This window comes from Mustela nivalis (assembly GCF_964662115.1).
Source record: "Mustela nivalis genome assembly, chromosome: 12".
NCBI classification, from domain to species: Eukaryota; Metazoa; Chordata; class Mammalia; order Carnivora; family Mustelidae; genus Mustela; species Mustela nivalis.
The window spans coordinates 94,307,561-94,334,926 of record NC_139031.1 but is presented as its reverse complement, the minus strand read 5'-3'; the positions used below and the strand labels follow the sequence as shown (position 1 = coordinate 94,334,926).

Below are 27,366 nucleotides of genomic sequence, written 5' to 3'. Positions count from 1 at the left end.
CCCTCCCCCACTCCCCCTGCTTGTGCTCACTCTCTCTTTCTCTGTCAAATAAATAAAATCTTAAAAAAAAAAAAAAAGAAGAAGGAAAGGGGCGTGTAATGAATAAGAGAATGTTCTATCACAAAAGATGATCCTCTCGCCTTTGTGAAGGCTCGGGAGCTATTTCAGGAGCCATGAAAGACCAAATATTAGAACAAAAAATGCTCCCATTGCTGTTACGGCTTAGGAAGTCATAGGCTCTTAGGAGCCCTGTGCCGCATCATGAAGGAGACCAAGATCTCTGTTTTCTGTTCTGTCCAACCTCACCAGGGCCATCGATGTTTTTCTTTTTTTTCTTGCTCTTAATAATCTGTCGCCATCTGGGGTTTTCGCATCTAAGCAAGGGTGCTGGGCTCCATTATGCTTAGGAGCGTCCCTTCTGTATGAAGATGGGAGGAGGCCGGGAGACGGTGCGCAGTAGCAGGTGCTCACATGGGTCTGCGGAGCACAGACAGGCCATACGCATGTCCTGAGCACGTCAGGCAAGTAGCGTTTCTGTGAGGAGCCACGCAGTTCAGCGTCCTTTTTGCTATTCCAGAGGTTCCAGAGGACACTGTGTGGTGACTTGGGCCCAGCAGGGTGCAGTGAGGGGGTTCGGGGGGGGGGGGGGTGAGAAGGGGGAGCCTCGTCTCCAACTCACGTTGGCCTCTGCGCCTGCAGTCAGCCGGTGAGCCCCTGGCCTGGTCCTGGCTTGGTTTATGGAAGATGCGTGCCCCAAGTCATCCTCGGGGAACCAGACGCCAGCTTGTTTCACCAAGTTTAGATCTATTTTAGAAGTGAAGCAGCCTCCGTTCGCTTGTGGCACTGAGGCCAGAGGCACGTGGGAGCTGGAGATCAGATGAGTCCCCAAATATTTGGGACAAAAGTCAGCATCCAGTGTGGGACTTGGTTATTTGAGGAGGCAACATAACTATTAATAACTTGATTTACAACCGTGTTGTTTGACCTATATCTGCTGCACGTACGTCCTCAGGAGCCCGTGTGACGTGAAATTGTGTACGTGGAGTTGTTTTCCCTTCCCTTCTGCGTGCCTGCCAGGGCTGCCGTCGCGGGGAGGTATTTTGGCGTGAGGACTGCACTGATTAGACACTTTATCTTAGCACCCATTTCCAGAAGCATCTGCCTCGTTTGTTCCCAGTGTTTGCTTCTCCGCGGAGGGGCCCTCACGGGCGGGTGGTGATCCCCACAGGGAAGGCTTAGGGCTGGCCACACCACGGGTTGTGCAGAATGCGAGCCACTCCAAGTGTTTCTGCAAGAACTGACCGTCACCTCAGTAAGGTCTTGGTGACTTCCGTAATAATCGTAGTATAGCACTTTTTTTTCTTTTTTAAGATTTTATTTTTTTTGAGAGACAGGCAGAGAGAGGGGCGAAGCAGTCTCCTCACTGAGCAAGGACTTGCGGGGCTTTATCCCAGGACCCTGAGATCACAACCTGAGCTGAAGGCAGAGGCTTAACCCACTGAGTCACCCAGGTGCCCCCTCCCCTGGTGATTCTATAATCTAAACAGATGAAATCCTAATTGAGCCACAGAAATTTGAAAGTTTGTCAAAAAATGGGATTTTTTTTTTCTCCTGAGTAGGATATTTTAGATTCTTGAAAAGGTTTCGATTTTGCTCTGAGAACTGTGAAAAATGCACAAAGTTGGTGACATGGCGGTATGACGGTTGGATTTGATTCAGGAAAATTACAGCCTGCTCCCCGTGTGTGACCAGAGTCACCTGGCTTTGTCTAACGCCCACGCTTCTAAATGTGCCGGGTTGTCTGTCAGTAACGCACCTCAGAAGAGGGAAAGCACGTTGGGGACACACCTTGCTTCGACCCTCTGGGGTTTTTATACTTCGCCATCACACTGACTCTGAGGAGTGTCAGAATGACGTTATGTTCCCGAAAGCATAGTGGCCCTGACTGCAGAGAGCGGTGACCCAGAGCGGTGACCCAGCGGTGACCCTGGCCAGCCCCAAAAAGGAGCAGAAGGGCAGGACGGAAGACAGCACTGCCAGGGGCTTCCATAGGGGAAAAATAACTCCAGTGAAAACCCACCTGGGTGGGGGGCGGTCAGCACATCGCATTTTCTCAGAAGAAACATGTCAGATAGTGAGCCTGTATCTTGGGGGCACGGAAGTGGAAGCAGTGGTCAGTGTGTTCTGCTGGATTTTCTCTGGGTTTTGAGGACGTGTGAACTGCCCCTCAGCCACCCTGCCCATGGCATCCAGGGGCCTGACCCGAGGCCGACTCGGGCTTCACCCCTCACCAGCATCTTAAAGGGTCCATTAAGGGAGAAATGCTTGGGTTGTTCACGGGATGAGTTAGGCTTGTTTGTGTTACGGAGCTCAAATCAGGCAGCTATTATGTGGCAGCTAAATAAGAGTGTAGGACACATTCTAGAACTTTCTGGAAGCCCCAGACTTGTGAGCTGCAGTGTGACTTGTACTTGTTCTCGAAGGTGAGTACCCTGAGCTGTCAGTGAACACACAGCTGAGGGGTGTCCCCCATGTGGTGGCCGTTCTCTTCTCCTGGCCTCCGCTCCTCGGCTTACAGATGAGGACAGGAGACAGGAGGACAAGGACCCTCCAGGGGTCCAGATTTTCCGTGAGCCCCACTTGTCCCACTCACCTCCCTGCCCCCGCACTCTGAGCAAAACTGCTGCCTGCTGACTCTGGAGTTCTCCTTTGTGATCGATGAAATATTGATCACACGGTAACGATGAATTATTAATTTAGCACCTTTGTCCTTTTACTGTCTGGCCACTGGATTAATCTTTGACGCTCCATAACCCAAGCTAAGGCAGCACCTTTCCCCCTCTAATACACACCCCTAGACGTGCGGGGCCCTGCTCACAGGTTTCAGGTCGGGATGTGCTTACTGTGTGTAGCACCCGTGTCCAGGCCTTCCTCAGATCCCTGCCCTAGCACAGTTGGAAGGTAAGAAGCCGAGGGTCTGTGGCTTTTCAGCTTCTGCCTGGTCTTCCCATAGCTGTGTTCTCCACCCCAGCCCAACTCCAGCCGGCTGCACGCCCTCCCTGGCTATAGCCTTGGGGCGCCCTGCACCCCCAGACCCCGTGCCCCTTTGGCATCTGTGCCAGACATCCTCCCTCAGGAAGTTTTTTCGCTGTTCAGCTCTGCTCTGTCTTCTTGGGCCCTTTTCCCTAATGAGTGGGAAAGCCGAAGCAAAGGCGTAAATTTTTAAAGAAAGAAAGGCGAATTCCAGGACTGGATGAAACTGACATCTCTGTAATGCACAAGGGGTCCTGCGGCAGGTGCGGGGAGGGGGGAGGCATGGGGCAGGTTCCGGAAAGGTCTGTGAGCTCATGCATAGAGCACACACCTGGTGGCTGCAAAGATTGTTTTCAGATTCAGGGTTTGCTCTTTTGCACATGTGTGTGATCATAGGCAAAGTGCTCGACCCTATGGGTCTGTTCCTCGGCTGGTACACCAGCTCGTGGCCCCCCATGTATATTGTGTCGAAAGGCATCCATGAAACAGGTGTTACACGGACAGGTGTTACCGAGTTACAGCTACCTGTGCTTACCACACGTGGGGCTCTGTTATGGTGCAAGGTGACAACCAGCTTCTTCCTGTCACCCCCACCCCCCGCATGCAGCTCCACTGCGAACCCCGTGTCGGGCTTGTGGGGTGAGAGGTAGAAAACTGAACCTTGTGTCCTGGGTGTGGAGCCCATAGGGTTCCAGGAGTGGGGCCGGGATGGACATGTTCCCGGTGGGTGACCTCTCTGCTCTGCCTTCCTGCCCGTGGGGGCTTGGGCCCTGGCTTGGGGGGGGGTCACACTGTCTTGGGCCCTGAGCCCGTGGTGCTCAGTGGGCGTCACTTACAGGAGCAGGTGGGCCTGTGGCTGACCCGGCTTGCAAAGCGCCGTGGTAGGGTAAGGCGGGTCTTGTTCATGTTGGCCATGTTGGGCAAAGTGGCAGAGCTGAAAACACACTGAAGGGGGCAGTGCTGTTAGGTTGCAGTGGGTTACATATAAAGAGAACCTACCTCAGAGCAGCTTCAGCTCGCGATTGTAGGGACTGTGCTTTCCAGAGCTCCTTGCCACGCCAGGCTGCTTGGAGCCTGGGTCCCCTCCCCAGGCTCTGGCTCTGCCCCCTGCCCCAGCTCCTCCCACATCTCCGAGTTTGCTGGCTTATTCACTCCCCCTCCATGGTATATAGTGAGGACTCTCCAGAAAAACAGAATCGATGGGATGTTCCAGGGTGTATGGGCCAGGGGATTTAAGGAACCAGCTCACGTGATTGTGGAGATGCATGTCCAAGGTCGTTGGGGCAGCCAGCAGGCTGGGGACCCAGGGAAGAGTTGTAGTTCAAGTCTGGGGGTAGAATTCTTCTGTCCTCAGGGACTGTAGTCTTTTTCTCTTAAACTTTTCTTCTCTTCAACTGATCAGATGAGGCCCACCCACGTTACAGAGAGCAGTCTTACTCAAAGCTTACTGATTAAAATGTTACTCTCATCTAAAAAATATTTCATAGAGGGGCACTGGGGTGGTACAGTCAGTTAAGCATCTAATTTTGTTTTCCCCTCAGCTCATGGTCTCAAGGTCTTGAGATCAAGCCCTACATTCTGCTCTTTGCTCAGTGGGGAGTCTGCCTTTTTTTTTTTTTTTAGATTTTATTTATTTATTTGACAGAGAGATAGAGAGCACAAGTAAACAGAGCAGCAGGCAGAGGAAGAGAGAGAAGCAGCCTCTCTGCTAAGCAGGAAGCCCAATGCGGGGCTCGATCCCAAGACCCTGGAACCATGGCCTGAGCTGAAGGCAGCTGCTTAACCAACTGAGCCACGCAGGCGCCCCAGGGAGTCTGCTTAAAACTTTCTCTGCCCCTCTCCACTGTGTGCTCTCTCTCTCAAAATGAATAGATCTTTAAAAAACAAAAACAGGGGCACCTGGGTGGCTCAGTGGGTTAAGCATCTGCCTTTGGCTCAGGTCATGATCCCAGGGTCCTAGGATCAAGCCCCGCATCAGGCTCTCTGCTCAGCGGGGAGCCTGCTTCGTCCTCTCTCTCTCTGCCTGCCTCTCTGCCTCGTTGTGATTTCTGTCTCTCAAATAAATAAATAAAATCTTTAAAAACAAAAAACAAAAAAACAAAAACAAAAAACCTTCACAGAAACATCTAGAATCATACTTGACCAAAACCCGCTAACATCCTGCTCTGTCTGTTTTCTCGCGGTTGGCCCGTACGCCCAGAGGATGACGTAGACCTGGAAGCCCTGGTGAACGATGTGAACGCGTCACTGGAGAGTTTGTACCCATCCTGTAGCATGCAGTCGGAGACAGCGCCTCTGCTCCAGAACGGCCAGCACTCCCGCAGCCAGCCGCCGCCCTCAGGAACAAGGTCCCTGCAGACGCCACGTTCCCAGCCTATGCACATCCTCGCCGTCAGGTGGGACCCGGGGCTTGGAGGGGCTTGTCTCTGGGGACGGGGATGCGACACAACTCTCTGCACGGTCCCTACATGCATTTTCTTTATCCAGCTCGGCCCCAGGTACCAGGTCCCTGCTTTGGTTTGGATAACATCCATGGAGCACCTGCTCTGTGCTGGGGGAGGGAAATCCTCGCAAGAGAATGCTTTGGAAATAAGGAGGGCCTTACTGCCCATAGTGGGGTCTGGGAGCCTGGAGGAGGGGCATCCCGCGGGGGGTTCACTGCAGGAGACACAGCCTCTGGAAATTCAGGGCTGGCAGGCAGGGCTTCTGGGAAGCAGAGGGGTGTTCCTTCCAGGTGGCACATCTCTGATTTGGGTATTGGCGGGTGAATAGGAGCTGGGGTGGGTATGGGGGAGGATATTTTGTGAGTGAAAGGGATGATCCCTGTTGTCTCAGGTGGCTGATTTGCTCCCCTTCCTTGGCAGACTGATACTCTCTTGTACGTACCGTGTTTATCAATTCGTGCGCTGACGGGCGACGCAGGCAGCATGCTAAGTAACCAAGCCTGCCACAGGAGGACAGATGCCACGGGATTGCACGTAGGGGACGCATCTAAGGTAGTCAGACTTTGAGAAGCAGAGAGTGGGAGTGGTGGAGGCCAGATCCAGAGGGGAGGGTGTTGGGAGAGAGGGGACAGAGCGTCCCAAGTGCCTTTTCTACAAGGGGAGCGGGTCCAGGGGATCTCCTACAGCACTGAGCCCACACGTCCCAGTACCCTGGTGTGGTGTAGACTGAGAACCTGTCTGAAAGGGAGGGGCTTCCAGGATCACAGCAGAGAGCAGGGAGGGCGCGTCCTGTCCGCAGGCTGTGGGTGTGTCCGGCAGGCAACCCTGCTGATGGGTCGCTTGGAGTGCTCCTATCACACACACAGTCCAACTGCCGATCACACCTCCACGCAGGGGGGTAGACAAAAGATGACCCTGACAGGTGGGGCCGCCTTCTGAAGGCCTCCATGAGAGGTTTGAGGGGCAAGATGGGGAAAGATTTGAAGAGGCCAAGTCAGGAGGTTGGGTTAGTGCTTCGGCAGATCGTCCTGGCAGCCTGGTTCGCGGGGGCGGGATGGGGGTGCGGGTGTTGGCCATTTAGGGCACAGATGACTTGGAGACTGTTTCAGGGACCAGCCTAGAGATGCTGGTGTCCCAAAGCGGATACAGAGGGGGACAGACAGGAGGTGTCAGCACCTAACTTCGGGGGGCGGTGGGGGACCGCCTGAGCGGTGAGCGTGCCCCTGCCCTGTCTCAAGGGTGTGGCCCGAGCAGCCAGCGCCACAGCTGCTGGGAACGGGGTGCCGAAGGCATCACGGGCCTTCTGGGGGGAGAGATTGTGAAACCGAGCAGAGAAGCTCTCTGGGGCTGCTGCCCGGTCCCTGTGGGCCCTGGAGGTTTTCAGGAGAGGATGGAGGGATGGGAATGGGCGACAGAGCGAGGCCTCCCTGGGCTTTCTAGTGCAAGGCTGGTGTTGCCCTCTGTCTTGGGCCTTGGTCAGGCTGGGGCACTCGTGGCTGCTACCTTCCTCGGCACTGCATCTTCCAGGGATCTCGCTTCCTGTGCTTGGGGGTGAAGGAGTGGGGTCCTCTCTGCTTTGAGAAACTTGCATAAGGCTCTTTTTTTTTTTTTTTTTTAAGATTTTATTTAACAGAGAGAGAGATCACAAGCAGGCAGAGAGGCAGGCAGAGAGAGAGGGAGGAAGCAGGCTCCCTGCTGAGGGAGCCCAATGCGGGGCTCGATCCCAGGACCCCAGGATCACGACCCGAGTCAAAGACAGAGGCTTAGCTCACTGAACCATCCAGGCACCTTATATAAGGCTCTTTCTGGTCTGACATCCCTAGGGTTCTGCGGACAGGCTACCCTCCCGCCCAAGGCGGTCTGCTCTGTCTCGGGCCAGCAGAGTCAGCACAGAGCTGTCTGTAGGGGTGGTCGCCTGCCCCTCGGCCCTTGGCCTTTCCCTGCCTCTCGCTCCTGGTGTTTTCATCCCACTCTGCTTTCTGGGGCATCACCCCGTGTTCTTGGCCCCTGTGCAGTCAGTCTGCAAAGAGACACACTTTCCCCCTGTGCACTTCTCTGGGTGTGGGTCTGTCAGTCACGTGTCCAGAGAAGCCTGGAGTAGGGAGCCCCTGGGAAGGACAGTCACAGCCCGCACAGCGGTTGCACCTGGAGCAGTCAGGGCAAAGGATGGACAAGGAGGCCCAGACCCCTGAGTGGCCTGGAGCCCTTGAGCCTAAAGTTTGGGCCACATTCTGCCCTGGGGCTGCCTGTACGAAGTCCCACGGGAGGTGTCTGGGCAGGAATGCAGCACAGGGCAGCAGACACTCTCCCTGCAGCGGAGTGGACACCTGGCCTCAGGCCTTACCTCTTCTCACTTCTCTCAAATAAGTAGCATTCTTTCTTACCTTCAATTTTGTTTTAAAAATGGGGTGACCAATATGGGATACCCAAAGTTGGTTTTTTTTTTGTAAGTGAGGCTTTTTATGGAGCACTTCCTGTGTGTGCTGAGCACTTTCTCTGTATAGTTCCTGTTGAATCCTCACTTGTTAGCAGGTACGATGGCCAGCATATCTGTCAAGGTGGGTGGTATGGTGGCCCTTCATGCCCAGGTGACAAAACTGAGGCCCTAGGCGTAGTGACTGGCCCCCACCTAGTGAGGGGGGAGTCCGGGTGCAAACCCAGCCTGAGGGGCCCTGAGGAGCTTCAAGATCTACTGGGCCTGATGCTGTGTGGGAGGCCCACGGAGTCGCGTGTGCAGAGCCAACGGGGACAGGTGCAGAGCAGAACCTGGGGAAGGCAGTGAGGGCTTCCTGGAAGAGGTTACCACTGGGGCCTCCGATCCTGAAGGAGTGTACTACAGGGACAGCAGCAGGCACAGACGTGTTCCAGCCGGGCAGATGACGGAGCACAGGCCTGCCATTCTCCTCCCCGTCCCTGACCCCTGACATCCCTGCATCTTTGCCCCCTTTCTACGTCTCGGTTTTCAACTGTGGGGGGACTCAGCCTCCAGAACTCTCTCCAGCTTCGTGTAATGTCTCTTAGTTTTGCTTCACACAGTACTTGTGAACTGCCATAAAGGCAGCATGGGACTCTTGTTCTCCTTTTAATTTTTAAGAAGAATTTATTGACCTGAAGCTCAAATAACAGGAAACGAGCCACTTACATACAGCACACAATTCAGGCATTTTTAATACTCTCCCAGGGTTGTATTCCCACCACTTCTCCCTAGTTCCAGAAGGCCCCCACCCCTCCAGCAGAAACCCCCAGCTCAATGCTCAGTGTCTCCACACTGCCCCTTCCCAGGGCCCCGCGGCCACCCACCTGCATTTCCAATGCTGTGGATTTACCTGGTCTCGCATTTCAGCGGAAGGGCATCCTCGTTCACTTAGCATAACATCTGGTTTTTCCAAATAAGGACTTATTTTTGAAAGATGGGTTTGGGTTTGTAGCACACTGGAGAGAAATCCAGAAGTATGTCCCATGTGAACCACACACGCACGGCCTCCTGCACTATCCACATCCCCCTGGGTGGTAACTTTGGTACAGTCGATGAGCCCCAGGAGTGTCAGCCCCAAAAGGCCACTGTCGGTGTCATCTGTCCTGGGGGTGTGGACAGATGTGGAATGACACGAATCCATCTCTACACTACTGTGTAGGATAGTCTCACTGCCCTAAACATGGCTTTTAACATTTCTCACCACAGCTTTTGCTAACCCCTAGGGGTTAGATCAGAACGTTGGATCTTGTATATAAGAAAACTCTCATGCTTTGGGTTTGTCACCAGCTAGAGGTCATCCTTGGGCTGGAATATATGGACAAGGGGCCCAACTTCATGTCCCCTGCTCCGGCTCTAGGAAACAAGGGCCACGTGTCAGCCAGACACTTTGCCAGGACAGAGGCTGGTACGGGAAGAAAGGACTCTCTTAACCACGCACATCCGCTTTCTGGTATGTTTGTCGAGCCCCTAGAGAAGGGCCATCCTGCAGCTCAGACCACCTTCCGGCTGTGGGCGCGGTCATGCTGTAAGTGGGTGCTTCCTGGTCCCTGGGAATGGCCTGGCAGGCCCTTCCAGCATCAGGATCAGGTGGTAAACAGAGAACCTGTAAAGCGATCACGGTGCATTGCTCCTGTGGCAAACTCCGAGGAAGTGAATGCATCATTAACTTAGTTGAACTGTCAAAGGACTGCACCAATTCCTGGAAGACACGGCCAGCGCCAGGGCTTCCTGAGACATAGTTTTGGCAAGGACCGGGGATGCTGAGTGGTATCTTGGGCTGTGCTCCCTTTCTGCAGGTGGACGCCTGGACACTGGGCAGTGGTGTCCTCCGCCTGCAGGGTAGAACCTGAGGGACAGGAAGCAGACTGGCGCTTTGCTATTGTCTCTGCTTTGACTCTGAACTTGATTCTTCTGCTGTTTTCATACTTGTATCTGATTCATCTCCATGTAGGTGTTTGGCATAGTTATAGGAGAGGTGAGTTTTGCGTTTTCGGGAGGAAATGCCCGAGCACTGGCAGCGTGACATGCTATGCTATGTGGTGGTGCCTGGCACTGTGAAGTGGGGTGTTGTGGGTGTTTCTGAGCAGACGCAAACCCAGGCCTTCGTGCTCTGGGGAGGTAGCGACACGGAACACTGAATCCCAGCCCAGTCACGATCAGCCACCTTGTTGTATAAACAAGCAGTTGTTCCAGGACACCAATGAGGACACACGGAGCCGCTTCTGGTGCCTTTGTGTGTTTGGAGAAGTGACCCCTTGAAAGGCATCGGGAAGAGGGGTTCTCCTGGAAATGCTCCTACACCTCTTCATACATCGGTTTTCAGGGAATAAAACCCATGAGTTTTTTGGAGAGAACGCCTGGTACAGGCCCTGTGGGGGGCATCGTTTGGGATAGAAGCGTGTTCATGGTACTTCCCGCCCCCAGATGTTTAATGAGGGAGGGAATCTGGACCCTTTGAGTCTGAGAAGGACAGCTTTAAAAACAAAACAAAAACAAAAAAACAAGACTTCCCCTCCTGGTACCATACATGTAGCATCCCAGCTGTGTTGAAATGAACAGGTGCCTAGTGTTGTGTGTACTGACGGTGTTGTGTACATAGCTCTAGGACCTGCTCATCAGCAGCAGTGACACTCTGTCCGTGACCCAGAAGCCCCCCTCCTGCCCCAGTCCCTCACAGTGACCATTGTGCTAGCCAGGGGCTTAGCGACCCCACGTGCCTCACAGAGGTGGACTGTCCTAAGATCTGTCCTTCTGTGACTGGCTTCTGTCACCCAGCACCATGTCCTTGAGGCTCATCCCTGCTGTAACGTGTCTCAGAGTTCCTTCCTTGGGCGGGCTGATTTGTGTTCTCTTGTGTGGATGGACCACGTTTGTGTGTCTGTTCATGCCTCCATGCACACTCAGGTTTGACTTTTGTGACATGTCTTGCTGTGACCCTGGGATCCAGGTGTCTGTTTGAGCCCCTTTTTAGTTTTTTGGGGGACACATCTCCAGATGTGGGATTGTTGGATTGCGTCGGGACGACAGCAAACCTTTAACGAGCGGGTGTGTCTCTCCTCCTAGACGCCTGCAGGAAGAAGACCAGGAGCTCCGAACCTCATCTCTGCCGGCCATCCCCAACCCTTTCCCTGAGCTCTGTGGCCCCGGGAGCCCGCCGGTGCTGACGCGGGGCTCCCTACCTCCAAGCCAGGCTGCTGCAAAGCAGGTGAGCACATGCCCCCCTTCCAACGCCAGGCCGCCTGGCTGTGGGGTCAGGACGATGTGCCAGCTCTTCCTTCAGGAAGAAGGAAGGGAATGTGTGGGATATTTTGCTTCTTTTCCTCTTGCTGCTGTTCCTTTGGCCTTAGGAAACTTTTGATCTGTTGGCCAGAATTCCATTCGTTAAGTCAGGGACGTATCTGTGTGTTTCAGAAAGAGTCTCATGAGAAGGTTAAAAAGTAACAATTTGTTACCTAGAGATGAATGTTGGTTCTCTGACAGAATTCCCCCCTACCACATCGCCACATCGTCTTCACTGGCTGGGATCTCTGGATAAATGAGGGGTTTCTTAGGCACCTGGACTTCCACAAGTGGAAGAGTTTCCATGTGGTACTCCTGGTCTGGAATAGGGTCTGAGCAAGGCAGAAAAACCTGACTCGGAAGACAGCAGCCACCTCCTTACGCTAAGAGTTTCTGCCTTACAAGTGGGATTGCACGTATCAGCCGTTTCCTCCCGGAGGAAACCAGGACGCAGAGAGTGCGGGGACCTACCCAGGGTCAAATCGTCAGTAGTTAGCTTGCCAGAGAAATCGGCCGGCAGGTCTGTCCCTCCAGGCTGCCGTGGCCTGGGCCTTGGTGGGTTGCAGGCTGGGGAGGGAAACCCAGTCTTAAACTGCGGTGTGGGTGGTGGTGGCATAAATATGATAATGACGGGAACGTCTGACATTCACGGGGTGACCCCTAGAGGCCAGGCACTGTTCAATGAAGTTTCCATATTTTATTTACTTATTTGTTCATTTATTACCCAAAACACTCCTAAGAGTTAGGTACAAATGTTATCTCTATTTCCCAGTTGGGAAACAGAAGCCCATCTGTGAGTGATGGGGGTGGGTGGGACCCCAGAGCAAGCGGGGGATGGGCAGGACCCCAGAGTGAGTGGTGGGGCTAGGAGGGACTCCAGAGGGAGCAGTGGGACCCCAGAGTGAGCAGGAGGTAGGCGGGACTCCAGAGCAAGCGGCATAGCCGGGGGGTGGGGGGAGGGGGGACAGGACCCCAGAGTGAGTGGGGGGATGCACACAACTCAAGAGCAAGCAGAGGGGTGGCCAGGACCCTAAAGTGAGTGGGGAGGTGTGGACGGGCCCCCAGATTGAGTGGTGGGGCTAGGAGGGACTCCCGAGGGAGCAGTGGGACCCCAGAATGGGCAGGAGGTAGGCGGGACCCCAGAGCGAGCGGGGGTGGGGGGCAGGACCCCAGTGTAACTGGGAGGGCTGGTGGGATTCCAGAGTGAGCAGTGGTGCTAGGAGGGACCAGAGAGCGAGTGGCAGGGCTGTCGGGACCCCAGAACTAGCAGTGGGCGGCAGAGTGGGCAGGACCCCAGAACTAGCAGCAGGACCCTAGAGCCAGCAGCAGGACCCCAGAGTGAGCAACAAGTCTGTCGTACCTGATGATGGTAGGATCCAGAGCCTCTGATTTTAGCCAATAAACTAGTGTTTCCTGGGATCCGGATGGTCTTTATTTTTAGTAAGTGTATTTCAGAACTCTCTGGCTTTTCTACTGGAACCCCCTCTTAATTTCCTCTGCACTTTGCCATCCCCAAGCCTGATGCGCCAGCGTTCCCTGCCCTCTGCAGACCCCCCCACCCTGTGCCGTGCCTGGCAATGCTTGTGGAGGGAGGCATGTCCTCTCTCCTTCTGGGCTCCTGAGCAGCATGCCTCCCTTTCTGACCTCGTGCCTCCCCGGGCAGGCTGCACGGTTCCGCCATTGACACTGGGAAGGTGAGGTAACTGTCCCTGTCCGGAAGCCAGTGCTGGCTGGGCTACAGCTCTTTGTCACATGCCTTCAGGACATCTGGGATGTCTGCCTCCCTGGTGACCTTCTGTTTCAAGGAAGGGTCTAGACAGGCCGTCTGTGGACTGCTCACTGAGCTTGTTTACAGCCTTACCCATCCTAAAATAAGACCAGGAAAATTTTATCTGGCTCTCGCCACGGTTGGCAGGAAAGCGGGCCTCCACCCCCACGGACTGTCCAAGTCTGTAAGCAGAATCCGGAAACTCAGGAATTCTGCCTGCTGTTTTTCTTGGGATCAGAATGTCTGCCCTGGTGTCTGTCTTCCCTGTGTCCCCTTTTTCCCCGCCCGCTGGACCCGGCGGGCGCAGGACAGGTGGCCGAGCTGGTGGAGAGTCCGTGGTCCTCGTTGGGTCTTAGCTCGGACGGATGCCACTCATCCACGCCAGGCTCTGACCTTTGATCTTAGGAGCCGTGTGTCACTGGCGCAGCAGCCGGTGGCTGCGCCCCAGCCTGCGATGGCGTGGCCATTATGGTCGCAGGAGTGAGGGCCCTTTCTCCGCACCTGCATGCTGTTCTCTCTCCCTTTGCACCAAGTCCAAGGGAGCAGCTGGACGCGCCTCCAGGCAGGTTCCCTGGAGGCAGTAAACCATGCTCGTGGAGGCCCCTCATGCTTCCTCGTTCACTGGGCAGCATGTGGCCAGTGTGGGCGAAGAAGAAAGCCTCTTACCTCTTTGGTAGGAAGCTGGCTCAAGACAGTGAGGCCATCAGAAGCAGCCTCTTTCTGTCCTCGAGTCCAAAGGGGAGGCAGGAGCAAGTGCATGGACCCGTTCCTGCCTGGGCCACTGCCTGCCCTACCACATTCTTCCCAGACCCTCTTGCAAACGGGCCAGCAGCCTTCCTTCCCCTCCCTGGGTGTCTTCTGCAGGGAAGCTTGCTGGCTGCCCACCATGATCTCTGGGCACCCCAGCTCCAGGGAGCCGCTGCCGTGTCGCGGGCATCTGCTGTGCATGGGGCACCGCCCGCCTCCCACACAGGGGACGCCCACCTGGCGGGACAGCCAGCCGAGGGTGGCAGGCGCGCTGATGAGGCTGCGGGCTCCCAGACATGTTGTTGTCATCCGTCCGGCGCGGCTCCTCTGTGCACGTGTGATCTGGAGGCTAGCTGCTGGGAAGGATTGGAAACCCTCAGTGGCCGCCCCACAACCTCCCCTGGGGCATCCATGGGGTAGATGCCCGGGTCAGGCTGTGGAAATCCTCCCATGGTGACCTCACTGTGGCCCGTTCTTGCCTGAGCCAACTGGGGTCTGCACAGCGGGAGTGATGTTGTGGACTGTGTGTGTGCACCCCCCGCCACGAGAGGTCATGTGGCAGCTCCACCCCCACGGGGATGGTGTGGGAGGTGGGGTGCCCATGTGAGATCCCTGCCCTGGTGGGAAGGAGCAGGGCTATGGTCTGCAGCAGGCTGGAGGTGGCCTCCCAGGAGCCAGGAAGGGGCTCTTGGCAGAACCTGACCTGCCCGCACCCTGATGGTGGGCTCTCAGCCTCTGGAGCTGGGGGTGCCACTTGCTCTTTGAGCTCCCCACCTGTGGTGCTGTGTTATGGTGGCCTGAGCTCATGGAGAACGGACACTAGTGCTTGGCTCCCCCCAACGGAAGCCCTAATCGGGAGAGAGTGCCCGGCCATGCCTGGATTCGAAATCACTGCGAGGACAAGGGCTGCTGACAGCCCAGCTGTCCTTTCTGCCCAGCTCCGCGACCCCACCCCCCAGACCTGGGTTCCTGGCTCTGCTGTCCCCACATCAGTCCCCTGGCTCTGCTGGTAAAGGATCTGCTCCCCGCACCGCTGACCCCGCCCCCACGCTGCTCCCTCACACTCCGGTCCCACCCCGGTCCCATAACAGCGTGGTCGGGTAGCACCTGCCTCGCATCTGCTCCCATACCGGATCAGCATGAACCAGGGTCGGGATGGGGGGACCTGCTGAGTCCACAGCCCGGCAGCTGGATTCTAATCGGGAATCACCTGCAGCCCCTGAACCCAGTGCCCCTCGGAAGCCCAGCCACGGCGGCCTCTGTGCCTCCCGCGGGGTCCTCCCGGGCCTGTGGGGCTTCAGTCTCGTGAGCAGTTCCCGGGGTCGCGTTAGACTCAAGTTTCTCAGGCGTTCTGCCTGTTCTGTTGTGTTACGTGGATTTGAAAGCAGCCGCCTTTGGTGTGTTAATATTTTTTTAGGTTTTATTTATTTGAGATAGAGGAAGGAGAGAGAAAGAGAAAGCATAAGATCACAGAGAGAGAGGGAGCAGCAGGATTCTGGGAGCATGACCTGAGCCGAAGGCAGTCGCTTACCTGCCTGAGCCCCCCAGGCGACCCCGCTTGTTAATATTTTAAACCAGAGTCTCCTGATGGGCATGTAGCTTTATGTCTTCGCCTGTAATGAGAGCACATGTGGGCCTCTTCATCCACGGACAGAAGACGGTCGTGAAGCGTGGTTCGTGTTGGGAGAAGCACCCACTTTGCCCCGTGAGAGTCTCGAACCCGTGGCTGCCCCGTGCCTGGAGTCTTCCCGGCGGATCACACATTGACGAGTGATTTGTATCTGAACTTACAGCCCCGGTGAAGGATGTCGTTCCCTTGTTTGCCAAATGACACGAAACGTACCCGAACGACTGATGAAGTCGTGTAATGACGCGTCATCTCGTCGTCTCAGAAACACAGATGCCCGAGAACCGCTCCGAGCGATACCATTCTGTCCCCTGGAGGGTCATGAAATTCAATTAATATCAGAAAGTGAATTTTCGTGGTGAAAATCAACAAGGCATGTTTAACTGCTCTGTGACTCATTTGGAAAAGACAGGCTGTCCCATGGTCAGAGTAATTGTTAAGCCTGGATCATGAGCCGTGACCCCGCTCAGGCCGCGGCCCCATCCTGTGGTCTAGACCGAGTCTTTGCGTGTTTCCAGTGACGTTCCCTTTGCCCTTGGTGCCGTGTGGACCCAAAGAACCTTAGTTGTTCTTTGTGTCTTGCTGAACTAAGTGTTTCAGACCCTCTGGAATATTCTCTTCAGGTCACGGCTGCTGTGTGTCTGCCACAGTTTGGTGCAGCATGCGTTTATCTGACAGCAACTATGAGTGCCTGCTGTGTACCTGGCCCATTGCTGATAATGAGGGTCCAACAGAGGGGGGGCGGCACCTGCCCTCTGACCCACAGGGGCCAGGGTGTCCCCTTGAGCTTAAGCCAGAGCCGAGGAACTGCAGAGAGGCCCAGTGGGTGCTGGCTTGTCTTTCTGGCCAGGCCATGGAATTGAGGATATGAGCCTTCAGTGGTCCTGGGGACAGCCTGGGGGGACAGCATGGGGAGTGGGGAAGAGGAGAGGCTGGGAGAGTTTGGGGCCTGGCCCAGGGGATCAGAAGCGAATGCCTGAAGCTCTTCCCTTCAAGGGACCCTGGTAGGCGTGTTGAGGCTCCGAGTCACAGCCTTGGACCCTGCTGCTGACCTAGAACGCCGGAGGAGAGAGGAGGTTAGTGCAGGCACTGCTGTCCACTTGGGGTCCCGGGTGACAAGCCTTCGGCTCTCAGGAAAGCCTGTGTGCCTGGGGACAGCAGATCACGCAGGCTCCTCCCAGAGGTGCCCAGGCCCAGTGCGCTAAGCTTCGCCCTCCCATTTTAGCCATGACCCCTCTCAGGGGTCTCAGAAGCAGGCAGGAGACGTCTCTGAAGGGGGAGGCCTGGTTTCTGCCCCGCCCAAGCCATGCTGCCGCATCTCCCAAGCCGCATCTCCCGAGCCGTCTCTCTGGGCGCGGAAGTGAGGTCAAGCAGGGTATCTCTCCCCTCAGGAGAGTGGGCTGCCCCAGGCACCCCTGCAGGGCTCCCCGTGGTGCTGTAGCCCCTCCCAGAAAGCTGCGCTTGGATGACCTCCCTCTAGCCCCAGGACGGACCGCAGCCCTTCTTTCTGACGCTCACTGCCGGAGGCCGGGAGCAAGGAGCCTTCGCGGGAGTGCTCTGTGGGAACCACCACGGAACATCCATGCAGTCGGAAGTGCACGCGGATCACGCGGCGACCCCGTGAAGTGGTCCCAGCTGGGTCACATTCCCATAGGGTCCAACGCATTTGTCCAGACGAGATTTCCTAGAAGGCACAAGAAGTAACTCGTCCCCGCTGTGGAAGGACGACACTGGACAGCGGTCTCACGTGGGTCCCAAGACACGCTACCAGGAAGCCCCGGCTGTGTCGGTTGACGTCCTTCTGAGGGGCTTAGCGCACAATGCATTTTCATGCCACTGGCCCACATGCCGCAGAAGAGACTTTCCATGGGGGGAACTGAGGCCCAGCTACTGCAGTTACTTTGGCTGGAGGTGGAGGGGGGAAGTGAGCTCGGCCTGGGTGAGTCCGGAGCCCACGTGCTCCCCACCCTCCTGGTGCCCCAGTGTCCGGGCCCTGCTTGGTTTCCGGGAGACCCTCTCCCGCGGTCAGGCCTCCTGTGTGGGCTGGAGCGCCTCTCCAGAATGGCACACAGTGGCGTTGGCTGCTGGAAAGGATGCTTTTGAGTCAGACGTGCTGGCGTTTGGTGCGTGTTTCTGAGTAGCCCTCATTCCGCCGAAGTCGGAGCAAGACAGGAGGGGCTGTCACTGCTCCCCAGTAATAGCCGTTGCAGAAGACAACATCTCTAGGAAGGTGGTGTGCCAGCTTTGGGGTGGGAGCTGTCAGGTGCCCGGGGCAGAGAAGGCCACTGGAGAGGCCACCTGGGCCTGGGATGCCCCAGGAGGCGGGCTGGACCCTGCGGCTTGGCCCCGATCCCACAGCAACCGCCCACCATGGCTGGCATCTGCAGGGCCCCTCCCTGCAGGTCAGGGGCTTTGTCCTTCCCATGCAGATGCTTTTGACTGCAAGAAACTGGGGTCCAAGTGGCTTCTGTTATGAGGACATTTCCTCTGTCATCATAGCGGGTCTAGAGACAGGGAGAGACAACTGCCACATGCAACCTCATTGTGTGTCACGGCCAGCGAGGCTAGGCTCTTGCGCACACCCAGAAGGCACCTCGCACACGCTGGTCCCTGAGCTAGGGTCCTGCTGCTGTTAAGAGGTGGAGGGGGAAACCGAGGCACTGTGGGGCAGGAAGCAGGAACAGGGAGTGCACAGAGAAAGCCGGCTGGGGAAGCAGAGGTGTGGAGAGGTTGAGAGGGACGGGCGGAGGATGGGGGCCGAGAGAAGAGGGCAGGAGAGCAGCGCAGGGGAGTGCTGGTGAAGGCCAGAACACGGATGCTCCTGGAAACCTCTCTGTTTCCGAATCTAATGCGAGCCCCTGTAGTTGGATGGAAGCTTCTGGAAGGCCTTGTCAAGGATGGCCTTTTTCGCAGCCAGTGAAGGTTTCCATGGAGCTGCCTGGTGACTTGTTCCAGCAGGTTTCTCTATTTGTTATTCAAACACAATTAATTGCACGTTTAACCCCATTTCTAACAGGGCATGAATATTGTCTCTGCTCCAATCCCCTCTTCTCCCTTTGCTTACATTTAAGAATTAATTTTCTGGAACTGAATTAATTGCCCTGCATCGGGTTCTGCACGTTACTAATGATCAAAAGTGGGCCTCCCGAGGCTCTAACTTCCATTTAATGAACACGCTGCTGCATTAGACCGTCTTTGGCAGGGAAAACACACCCCTGTGGCCAAGTGCAGTTAACTTCGAGGAATGTGCCTGTGTGGACACGCCATGCCTCCTCCTTCTCCCACCTGGGCCAGGCGCCTTCTCGTCAGCCTCCACCGCGAAGATCTCCTCCATACTGTGCAAGCCTTCTCTTTTAGCATCTCCAAAACGTGCCCACGTCACCTTTCTGGTGCTGCCCAGGAACAGAACCATTGGAACCACGGTCACAGTGATGCAACACCAAAGGGCTGGGGTTCCCATGGGGTGCTGAGTGGGGTGAGTGGTGGCCGCCCACTGTACTTTGGATACTCAGGACAGCTGTAGGGTTGTCCTGGGACCAGAATCTGGGAGAGCTATGCTCAGGCCCCCAGTGGGACAGAGAAGATGCTATTGTTCGATGACAATCCCTTCACCAGGGCGAGGGTCTGTCTGTACACATCACTCAACTCCGTTCTCGAATGGGAAGCTGTCTTTACTCAGTGTCCCTCAAACTGGTTTCCCAGGGCACCTGGGTTGCTGTTAGTTAAGCAGCTGCCTTTGGCTCAGGCCTTGATCCCAGGATCCTGGGATTCAGTCCTGGGTGGGGCTCCCTGCTCAGTGGGGGCATCTGCTTCTCCCTCTCCTGCTCCCGCTCCCCACGCTTGTGCTTGCTCTCTCTCTCAAATAAAATTTTTAAAGAAAAAACCTGGTTTTCCTTTCTGTCCTGCCTTAGCTCCCCGTTTTCTCGTGAATAAGGCCCAGGTGGCTCCTACAAGAGCCGAGCTCCACCCCTGCCCCCTGCAGGAGCCCCGTCTCTCCACCTGTGCCCTGCCCCCCTTGCATGGGGGGACATCACCCCCCCTCTGACTCCTTCCTTTGCCTGTCTACCTCCAGTCAGTCCTGTGGCTTCCCTGAAAGATTTCCTAGAGAAGGAATATAAACTGACTTTGGTGGTCTCTTAAAACCTCAGTCTGCCCGTGAACCTTCACTCGCCATCCCTGGAGCGGTTCTGTCACCAAAGAGATTTTTGGTGTTTCTTGGTGGTCTCTGGGGGCCGCCCAGGGTCACCCCGTCTCTCCCCTTTTGCCAAGAGGCCTCAGAGGCCCAGCACCACACCTGGTGCCTCTGGGAGAGCCTGGTCTTCCACTGCCACAGGGGGCTTGCGTTCCTCGTCATCTTGTCGCAGAGTGACAGTGACCGGTCCTGTCCACAGAGTGGGCCCGAGTTCAAGTCCGCGGTGTTCCTGGCACGCCACAGCAACGCCGCGTGCAAACAGGAATGCACCTCGTGGAGCCATAATCATGTGACATTTTCTTCCTTCTGAGCAGACGTGTGAACTCAGCCAAACCAACCAAGTGGGGCCCGCAGGCGACGTATATCCCATCGCCTCCTGTTCCTTCTGCCCTTGTGCGCTGCCGCCACGGAAGGCCCCGGGAGCTACGATGCTCCGTGTGGCACCTGTCCCTGTGGTCCTGGTGGGGGGCGGCGTCAGCAGGCTCTGAGACAGGGTGCTCCCCGGGGAGTCGGGGTCGCGGGACAGAGCTGCGTTAATAAGCGGCATGTTACGGCACCGCAGATTGGCTCAGCCTCGGGAACCTGTGTCAGAAACAGACACGCTGGCAGCCCTGCGTCTTGTTCGCCAGTTTCCATGGCTGCTGTGACCGTGACTCCGTGCACGAGCCCGGGTCTCCGTAACACGGAGGCTGCGGAGTGTGCCTTCTTGGGGGATGGGCCCCCAGTCAGTCCTTCTGGAATGGAGCCCTTCATCCCGGGCAGCGGCTGGCCTTCCTGGTGTCCTGCCCCGCCCCTTGCACATTTCCGAGCCGATGGCAAGCCTCGTACCCGCTCTTCTCACCTGGGCTTTCTGAAATCCCCGTGACCTGAGTCCTGAGAAGAATGCATGCAGGTCTGTGAAGGGTGGGGAGGCTTGCATCCCATCACCTTCTCGGAAATGTGCATTTCATGCTGGGTCCTGAGGATCTGAAAATTCCTACCGGGAAGAAAGCCAGCCCAGAGCTCTCCAGACCCTTCCCATCGCAGTCTGCTTTCTCCACAACACGCTTCCCATGGAACCCACATTGGGATAGGGTTCCAGATTGTCCAAAGCATTTTTCGGAGTTCTCTGGGAATAGCGCTAAAATCGAGGTGTCTCAGAGCCCTCTGGGTGGCAGCCTGGGAACGGCCCCAGTGTTCGATGGGACCCGTCTTCACACGTCTGCAACCACGCAGGGGACCCGAGCAGGGCAGTCCTGTCAGGAAACTGAAATCCCCATCACCAGGGTTTCTCGGACTAAAAATATCGCTGAAAATACAAATTCCCTAAACTTGTGAGGGCTCACGTAGGTCCTTGATCACATCATCGACCCTCCTGAGATCTCTCCAACTGTGGGAAGCACTGCAGAGTGAGTGCTGAAACCCACTGCCTTTCCCAGGAAGACTCCGTGTGTGTTTCCTCCGAACCCGAGAGCGAGAGGTGGAATTCCTCCGCCAGCGAACCGGGCAGTTCTTGCTGCTGCTGCTGCTTTGGCCAGAAGTTTCATGAGGAGCAGGGGAAATTAGGAAATGGCCTTTTGGCCCCAAGATTTTCCCCTCCCTGGCAGCTCTGTCGTAAATGCCTGGGAGTGCCCTCCTCATCCTCGCTTCTGTTCGTGTTTCAGATGGCTCGGCTCGTCCAGCGGGATAAAGCCTGGCACCTGTGGGCATCTGTGCCTCAGGAATGCCCGTGGCCAGTCACGGGGACGTGTGTTCCCTTGGGCACTCTCCAAGTGCGTCCTTAACTTCCAAGTCGAGATAAAGTGTGTTATGACCTTATGAAGGTGAGAGTGTGTGTCAGACCTGTGGGTCTCAGGAGAGGCTGTCCCATTCCCGTGCTGCTGTAAACACTTTCTGACCCGTGACCTTCCGCGCCTGCCTTGCCGTCCGAGAACACAAAGCCATCTGTTCCCATCTGTCTGCAGTGTGGTTCCGTTCCCACCCTGCTGCATGTGTGTGTCTTGTTTAAGATTTTAATTATTTATTTGAGAGAGGGAGTGAGAGAGAGAGAGCAAGCAGAGGCAGGGTGAGGAGCAGAGAGAGAAGCAGGCTACCCGCTGAGCAGAGAGCCCGACGTGGGGCTCGATCCCAGGACCCCAACATCATGACCTGAGCCGAAGGCAGATGCTTAACCGACTGAGCCACCCAGGAGTCCCATTCTCTCTGTTTTATGTGGTTTCGGCCAAGGTAGATATAATTTTATATGTGATTTTCTTTGTTAAATATGACATGTTTTCTGTACCCTTCTAGTTCTTGTCAGCAGTACCCTTTGAAGCTGGTTTTCCTCTGGCCACACTTCCCTGGCTGTCCTGACCGTGCCGGGACGTCTGCATGACTTCCCCATGGTCTGTGCCCTAGACAACACTCTCTTGAGCAACCGTGCCGTGGTCTTTGTCACATTTTGAATTCTTCCCCTCAGGGAAGTTTCCAGAAGCTGGGTTCCTAGTCCTAGATCATGAGTGTTTTCTGGCTCTGGATATGTGCTGTGATACTAATTTGTGAGGTCTTGTTTATTTTGATTATTGTATTCAGGAGTAGGTAAGAGTGGGTTTCAAGAGTTCTGAGCCCGGACCTGCACCAGAGCCATCACCCCACCAGGCCGCCCCATGTGCTCTCTGCTGAGTAAAGGGCTCGGGCACCCCAGGACAGCACATGGTGACCCTGGAAACCTGTCCCCCAGTTGGGGTGGCCCTCCAGGCCCCAAATGGTGACCTTCCCTTGGCCGGAAATCTGTAGTGACCACAAGAAAGGACGCCCCTTGGCCTTCTCCTGCCTTAGTGGCCTTGAGCACTCATCCTCTTGCTCTCCAGAATCCTGCAGCCAGCTTAGCCCTCCCTCTGGCTGCTCCCTGCGGTCTCAGGATATATGGTGATGCCCTGCGGTGACCGCGGAGTGCAGGGGGCACCATGAGGTTGCCCGCACTGTTCCACGTAGATCTCGGGGGTCCCGGAGTGGATTGCTGCACGAATGGTGAACAAGGGAGAGCTGGAGAGTGGGCTCCAGTCCGACGCCTCCTAACCTGGCCACGCTGCCCTGCTTGGACCACCACAGGCAGCCTTGGACTTGGGGCTCAGGTTTCCCTTCCTCACCCCGTCTGAACAGCTGTGCAGTCCTGCCCACCCCCCACCAGCCTCTCTGGCATGGTGTCTGGTCTGGGAGGATTGCTTGAGTGGGCTGGCAGGGCCCCCAGACCGCTTCCCCAAATCTCATACCTACAGGTACGGGGATGCTCTGTGCCACCTGCCCCTGTCCCTGCCCGCCTCTGTCCAGCCTTCTTCCCAGTCCCAGCAAGGAAATAAAGTCACTACCATCCTCTGTCCCTTTCATGGGCCCACCCAGCATGTTTTCGGCAGCTTGTGCATCTGGGCAGTGGGTGCTGGGCCTGGGGCCAGCCGAGCTGACACAGCCCTGCCCCCCAGGAGCCTGCAGCCTGGCGTGTGAGATAGTCACTGTCTGGTCCTCAGGGGCGTGTGATTGCCAGCGGGTCAGATGTGAGACTTGGAAATGGCTCTGTGCAGGGAAGCCACGAGCTAGCGTACCGTCAGAATTGAAGGAGGAGGAGCCAGTTTTTGGCTTGGAGGGCAGTGAATGTTCCAGAGGGAAGGAGGGAGGGCCGTTCACAGAGGTCCTGGACATGAGTACCTAACCTCTGCTAAGAATTCCATCCCAAGTGCAGAGGAGACCCTGCCAGGTGTCCCGACGGGGCTGCAGGGCAGGTTTGCATTCTGAGGAGGTTCCCTCTGGTTTGCGGTGCTCAGGCTGGGCCACAGCGGGGGTGGCAGGGGCTCGGGGACTGCTCACGCAGCCTTGGGAGCTCACGGCCTTCTGGATGAGACAGCCAAGGTGCTGAGGCTGGGGAGAACAGTCTGGGTTTGAGCCAAATCCCCAGGCTTTAGTGCTCAGGCTTTCTTGCTCTCCCTTCGTTGTCCCGGTCCTTGTGGCAACTTGCAGTTCTGAGTTTCCTCCTTTAAAAGTAAGTCCACCTAGAGCTCCGATCTCGCTTCTAAATGTCATTCCCCACGGAGAGGATGCCGAGGGAGCACTTAAAGAAAGAGGAAGCATGAGATCCCAGAAAACTAACTGTCCAGACGACAGACTGAAGAGCTATGCCAACCGCAATGTAGCTTGTGGTCCTGGATGATGGCATCTCGAGCCCCAAAATACTGTGGTCTTTTCTGTAAAGGACATTGGTGGGACGTCGGCTGCACTGGACGGAGGTCTGTTAATCCACTACAGGTAGCAGATTGATGAAAGTTCCTGATTTTGATCGTGGTGCTGTGGTTATACTGAGTGAGTGTTGTTTTTAGGGAGCACACGCTGAGCTGTGTGGGAGTAGAGAGGCTGGCCGTCTGCAGCTCACCCTGACGGACAGATACGGAAAGGGGCTATGACAGAGCAGAGCAGACAGAGCAAACATTAGTATTGGGGATCCTACATGAAGAATATTTGGGGAATTGTGATACCAGGTTTTATGGATTTTCTGTAAGCTTACAGTTTTCTCAAGATAAAATGATGAAGAGAAATCCTGTTTAAAACCCAAAATATGCCTTCTGTGTGGACAGATTTTTTTTCAGTGTACTTCCCCCAACCGGACAAGCAGCCTAGAACACATGACACATGCTCACGCCACACAGCCGTAGTTTACACAGCCTCAGCTTCAGTGCACGGCCTGGGCAACAATACAGGTGCACCTGGTTGGTCCGTCTGCTGCCTGGCGGTCTCGGAGGGTCTGTGGGAGGCCCTGGACCGCCTGCCCCCAGGAGCCACGCGTCCAGGAGGGGAAGTTGATCGACAACACACTGCTTCTCTTTTCCCGTTCTTTTCAAAAGAAATAGAGGGAATATCCGTAATTGTGTGGGCATAATGTGCCTCGTGTGTGTGTCTGTGCGGACCGCTTCAAGCTGCATAAGCTTGTCCAAGGGAAGGTGGTTCCCAGAGCTTCAGTCCTGGGGCCTCAAGCTGTGGACAGTTCCCAGGCAGATGAATGTGAAGGCATAGATAGACCGTGTTTCCTCGGAGGCCTCCCAGCACCTTGACTGTGCTGCTGCTTGGGTTTGTATCCGGTCCCCACTGCTCGGGGCTCCAGGACCCGCAGGGGCACAGTCTTGCTGTAATCACGTCGGCACCCTGTGAGCCTGAACGTGGTGAAGCCCCCATGTGATCTTTTAAAATTTGTTTGGGCAGATTTTGAGGGCGGTCACATGGGGGTTTGATAGGTGGGCTCTGTCAAGTGTGCGGGACAAAACGTGTGTTCCACGGGGCAGGCGGACTGCTGTGTGGTCCAGGGAGGGGAGGAGCCATGGACGCGAGAGCTGGCCCTGTCCCTCCCTGCCCTCCTCCTGGGGGCCCCTCCCCTGACTTCTCCTGGCCGCCTCCCTCCTCTTGGGGACTGCGCCCTCCTCCTGCCCCTCTGCCTGAGGTCCCTGCCCTCCTCCTTGGAGTGCTGCCTTCCTAGGACCCCTCTCCTCCTGGGCCCTGCCTTTCCCTGCCCTCCTCCTGGGGACCTCCTCCTAGAGGTTCTGCCCTCCTCCCTCAGACTGGACACGTACCTGGAGCCCAAGGTCTGTGCCCCTTGATGTTTCTTTCCATTCAATGAAAACAATCACGTCTGACCTCTTGTGGGGCTGCTTGTTGGCCATCCCGGAAGGGGGCTGCAGCCAGCAGTGAGCTAGTGCGTCCGCGTCTGGAGGCTGGAGGAAGCTCTTGGCGCTGCTCTGGCCCCTGCACACTGATCCCAGGGGCAGGTGAGGGGAGCTCTGTTGGCCGCCGGGCAGTGTGGGGGCTGTCCTCCTGCCGTGGCCGCCTCTCCCTCCCTCTCCACACTGGTGTCCCATGGAGGGCTGCCATGGGGCCGCCAGGGCCCCAGAAGATGCCGCTGAAGAGGGGACCCTGGGGGGAGCTGCCCGGAGCTGCTGCAGCAGAGTTTGAAATAGGCGCTGGGATAAGGTACACAGTAGTAGCTGATCTCTGTCACCTGTTACTGGAGAGCGAGAAGAACCTTATTCCATCCAGACTGCAGTTCGTACCGAGAGAGTAACGGGTGAGCAGCTCTGGGTGCATGAGGTCATGGAACTCCCCCGACTGATGTTGCTGAAGGCAGAATGCGTGTTTGGGTCCTGGGAGAATCAAGGGGAGATCTCATTGCTGATTCCTGTGGGTGGGATGCTCCCTCTGGCGGGAAAGCCAGAACAGGACGTGCAGACAGAGCGGGTGGGTAAGGAAGAACTTGTTGAGCGGGAAATCCACATCCGAACAAGGGCTTGCCATGTGTATGCACAAGACCCGCCATGTGTATGCACAAGACCCGCCATGTGTATGCACTGCTTTCCTCTGTGTCCTGGATGCCCTTCTGCTTCCTCTTACGGGTGGCACATGTGTTTTAGCAGTTGGGGTTCTAGCATCTTGGCCACTGAATCAGCCAGAAGCCTGATCGGCCACTAGGAGCGCATATTGCTCACTTGGCCTTTTCAGACCTTGGAATCCAAACCATCTAGTGTTCTCAGGACGGGAGATTTCCAAGAGGAGACGGCACGCAGGTGTCGGGGTGACGTGGTCAGAGGAGCGGGTGCACAGGCCGCAAAGGGGTCCAGCCCTGCCGTCGGTGTGAGTTTAGTGGAAACACAGAAGAGGCCGTCCGGATTCGGGCTCAGAGTGGTGACTGCTTCCCTCCCTCGGGAGGGTGTTTGGATGTTAGAAAACAACATGTTTTGTTGTCACGAAAGCCACATGGTTCTGGTTTCAGAAAGGAGAGATGGTCTGTACTCTGGAGCGCATACCCCGGCGCAGAGCCCAAGCTAGCGTGGGTTAGCGTAGGGTGCGCGTGGCAAGTGCCTTGTGCTGGGACAGTTAACAGCTGTTTGGAGGAAGAGTGCCGTTGGGGTCTCCACTTCATTGCATGCCACAGTGGACCAAAGTGTGTGTCCCCCCCAACCCCCGCTCACTGGTGGAAGTCCAGTCCCGAAGCCTGCTCACTGCCTCTCCGTGTTATGTGCAGAAATAGAGTTGTTGCAGCCCTCATTACTTCAGAGGAGGTCACGCTGGGGGAGCGGGGTCAATCCAGGATGACCGGTGTCCTTATAGAGAGGGAGAATTGGGGGCTGCCTGGGTGGCTGTTGGCTGAGCTCAGACTCTCGGTTTCGACTCAGGTTGTGGTCTCAAGGTTGTAGGCTCAAGCCCCGTGTCAGGCTCGGCGCCAAGTGGGGAATCTGCTGGAGGCTCTCTCGCCTGCCCTCTGCCCCTCCCCCGCCTGCTTGTGCACACTTGCTCTCTCTAAAATGAGTGAATCTTTTTTTTTTTTTTTTCAACAAGGAAAGTAAGGTCATAAGTTAAATATTAAGCTGTGGACAAGCTGCAGAAGAATATCTGGAATCCTTACTTTTGCATTACCCTAAATAAAGAGCTGCTAAGAATCAAAAAGAAAAAGGTACATCATCTTTCTCTCTTTCTCAGTCTCTTTTCTTTCAAGGATTTTCCCGACTTCCAATTCACTCACTGCTCTGGAGCAAAAAACAGTTTTTCACAGCTTTGCTTCCCTCTTCTGACATCACACCTGGTAACCTTGCCTCCGGTTTAAGAATGAGGAGCTGTTACCAAAGAGAACTCTTCTGTCCACCTGCTTCTGGACCCACCTGCCTGCCTTCCTGGCCATGTGGACTTGACCCAACTTCATGGCTAATAATCCTGCGTTCACACCAGCCCCTGCTCGTGGCCAGCACCCCTCTCTTGCATTCGTTCCTGCTATCACCCCTTCTCTTGTCCTCCATCGTGAGACTCTCCTTTGTC

At 55.9% G+C, this 27,366-nt stretch overlaps 1 protein-coding gene across 11 annotated transcripts in view; it reads left to right on the top strand.

Moving 5' to 3' along the window:
- The window catches only part of GRB10 (growth factor receptor bound protein 10), a 172,045-nt gene that overhangs the window by 96,644 nt on the left and 48,035 nt on the right, over nucleotides 1-27,366 (top strand). For all 11 annotated transcript variants that reach the window (XM_082692791.1, XM_082692787.1, XM_082692785.1 and 8 more), the window contains 2 exons: nucleotides 5,234-5,429; nucleotides 11,017-11,158. In XM_082692791.1, coding sequence (XP_082548917.1) covers nucleotides 5,234-5,429; nucleotides 11,017-11,158 — 338 coding nt within the window. The remainder of the gene's footprint in view (nucleotides 1-5,233; nucleotides 5,430-11,016; nucleotides 11,159-27,366) is intronic.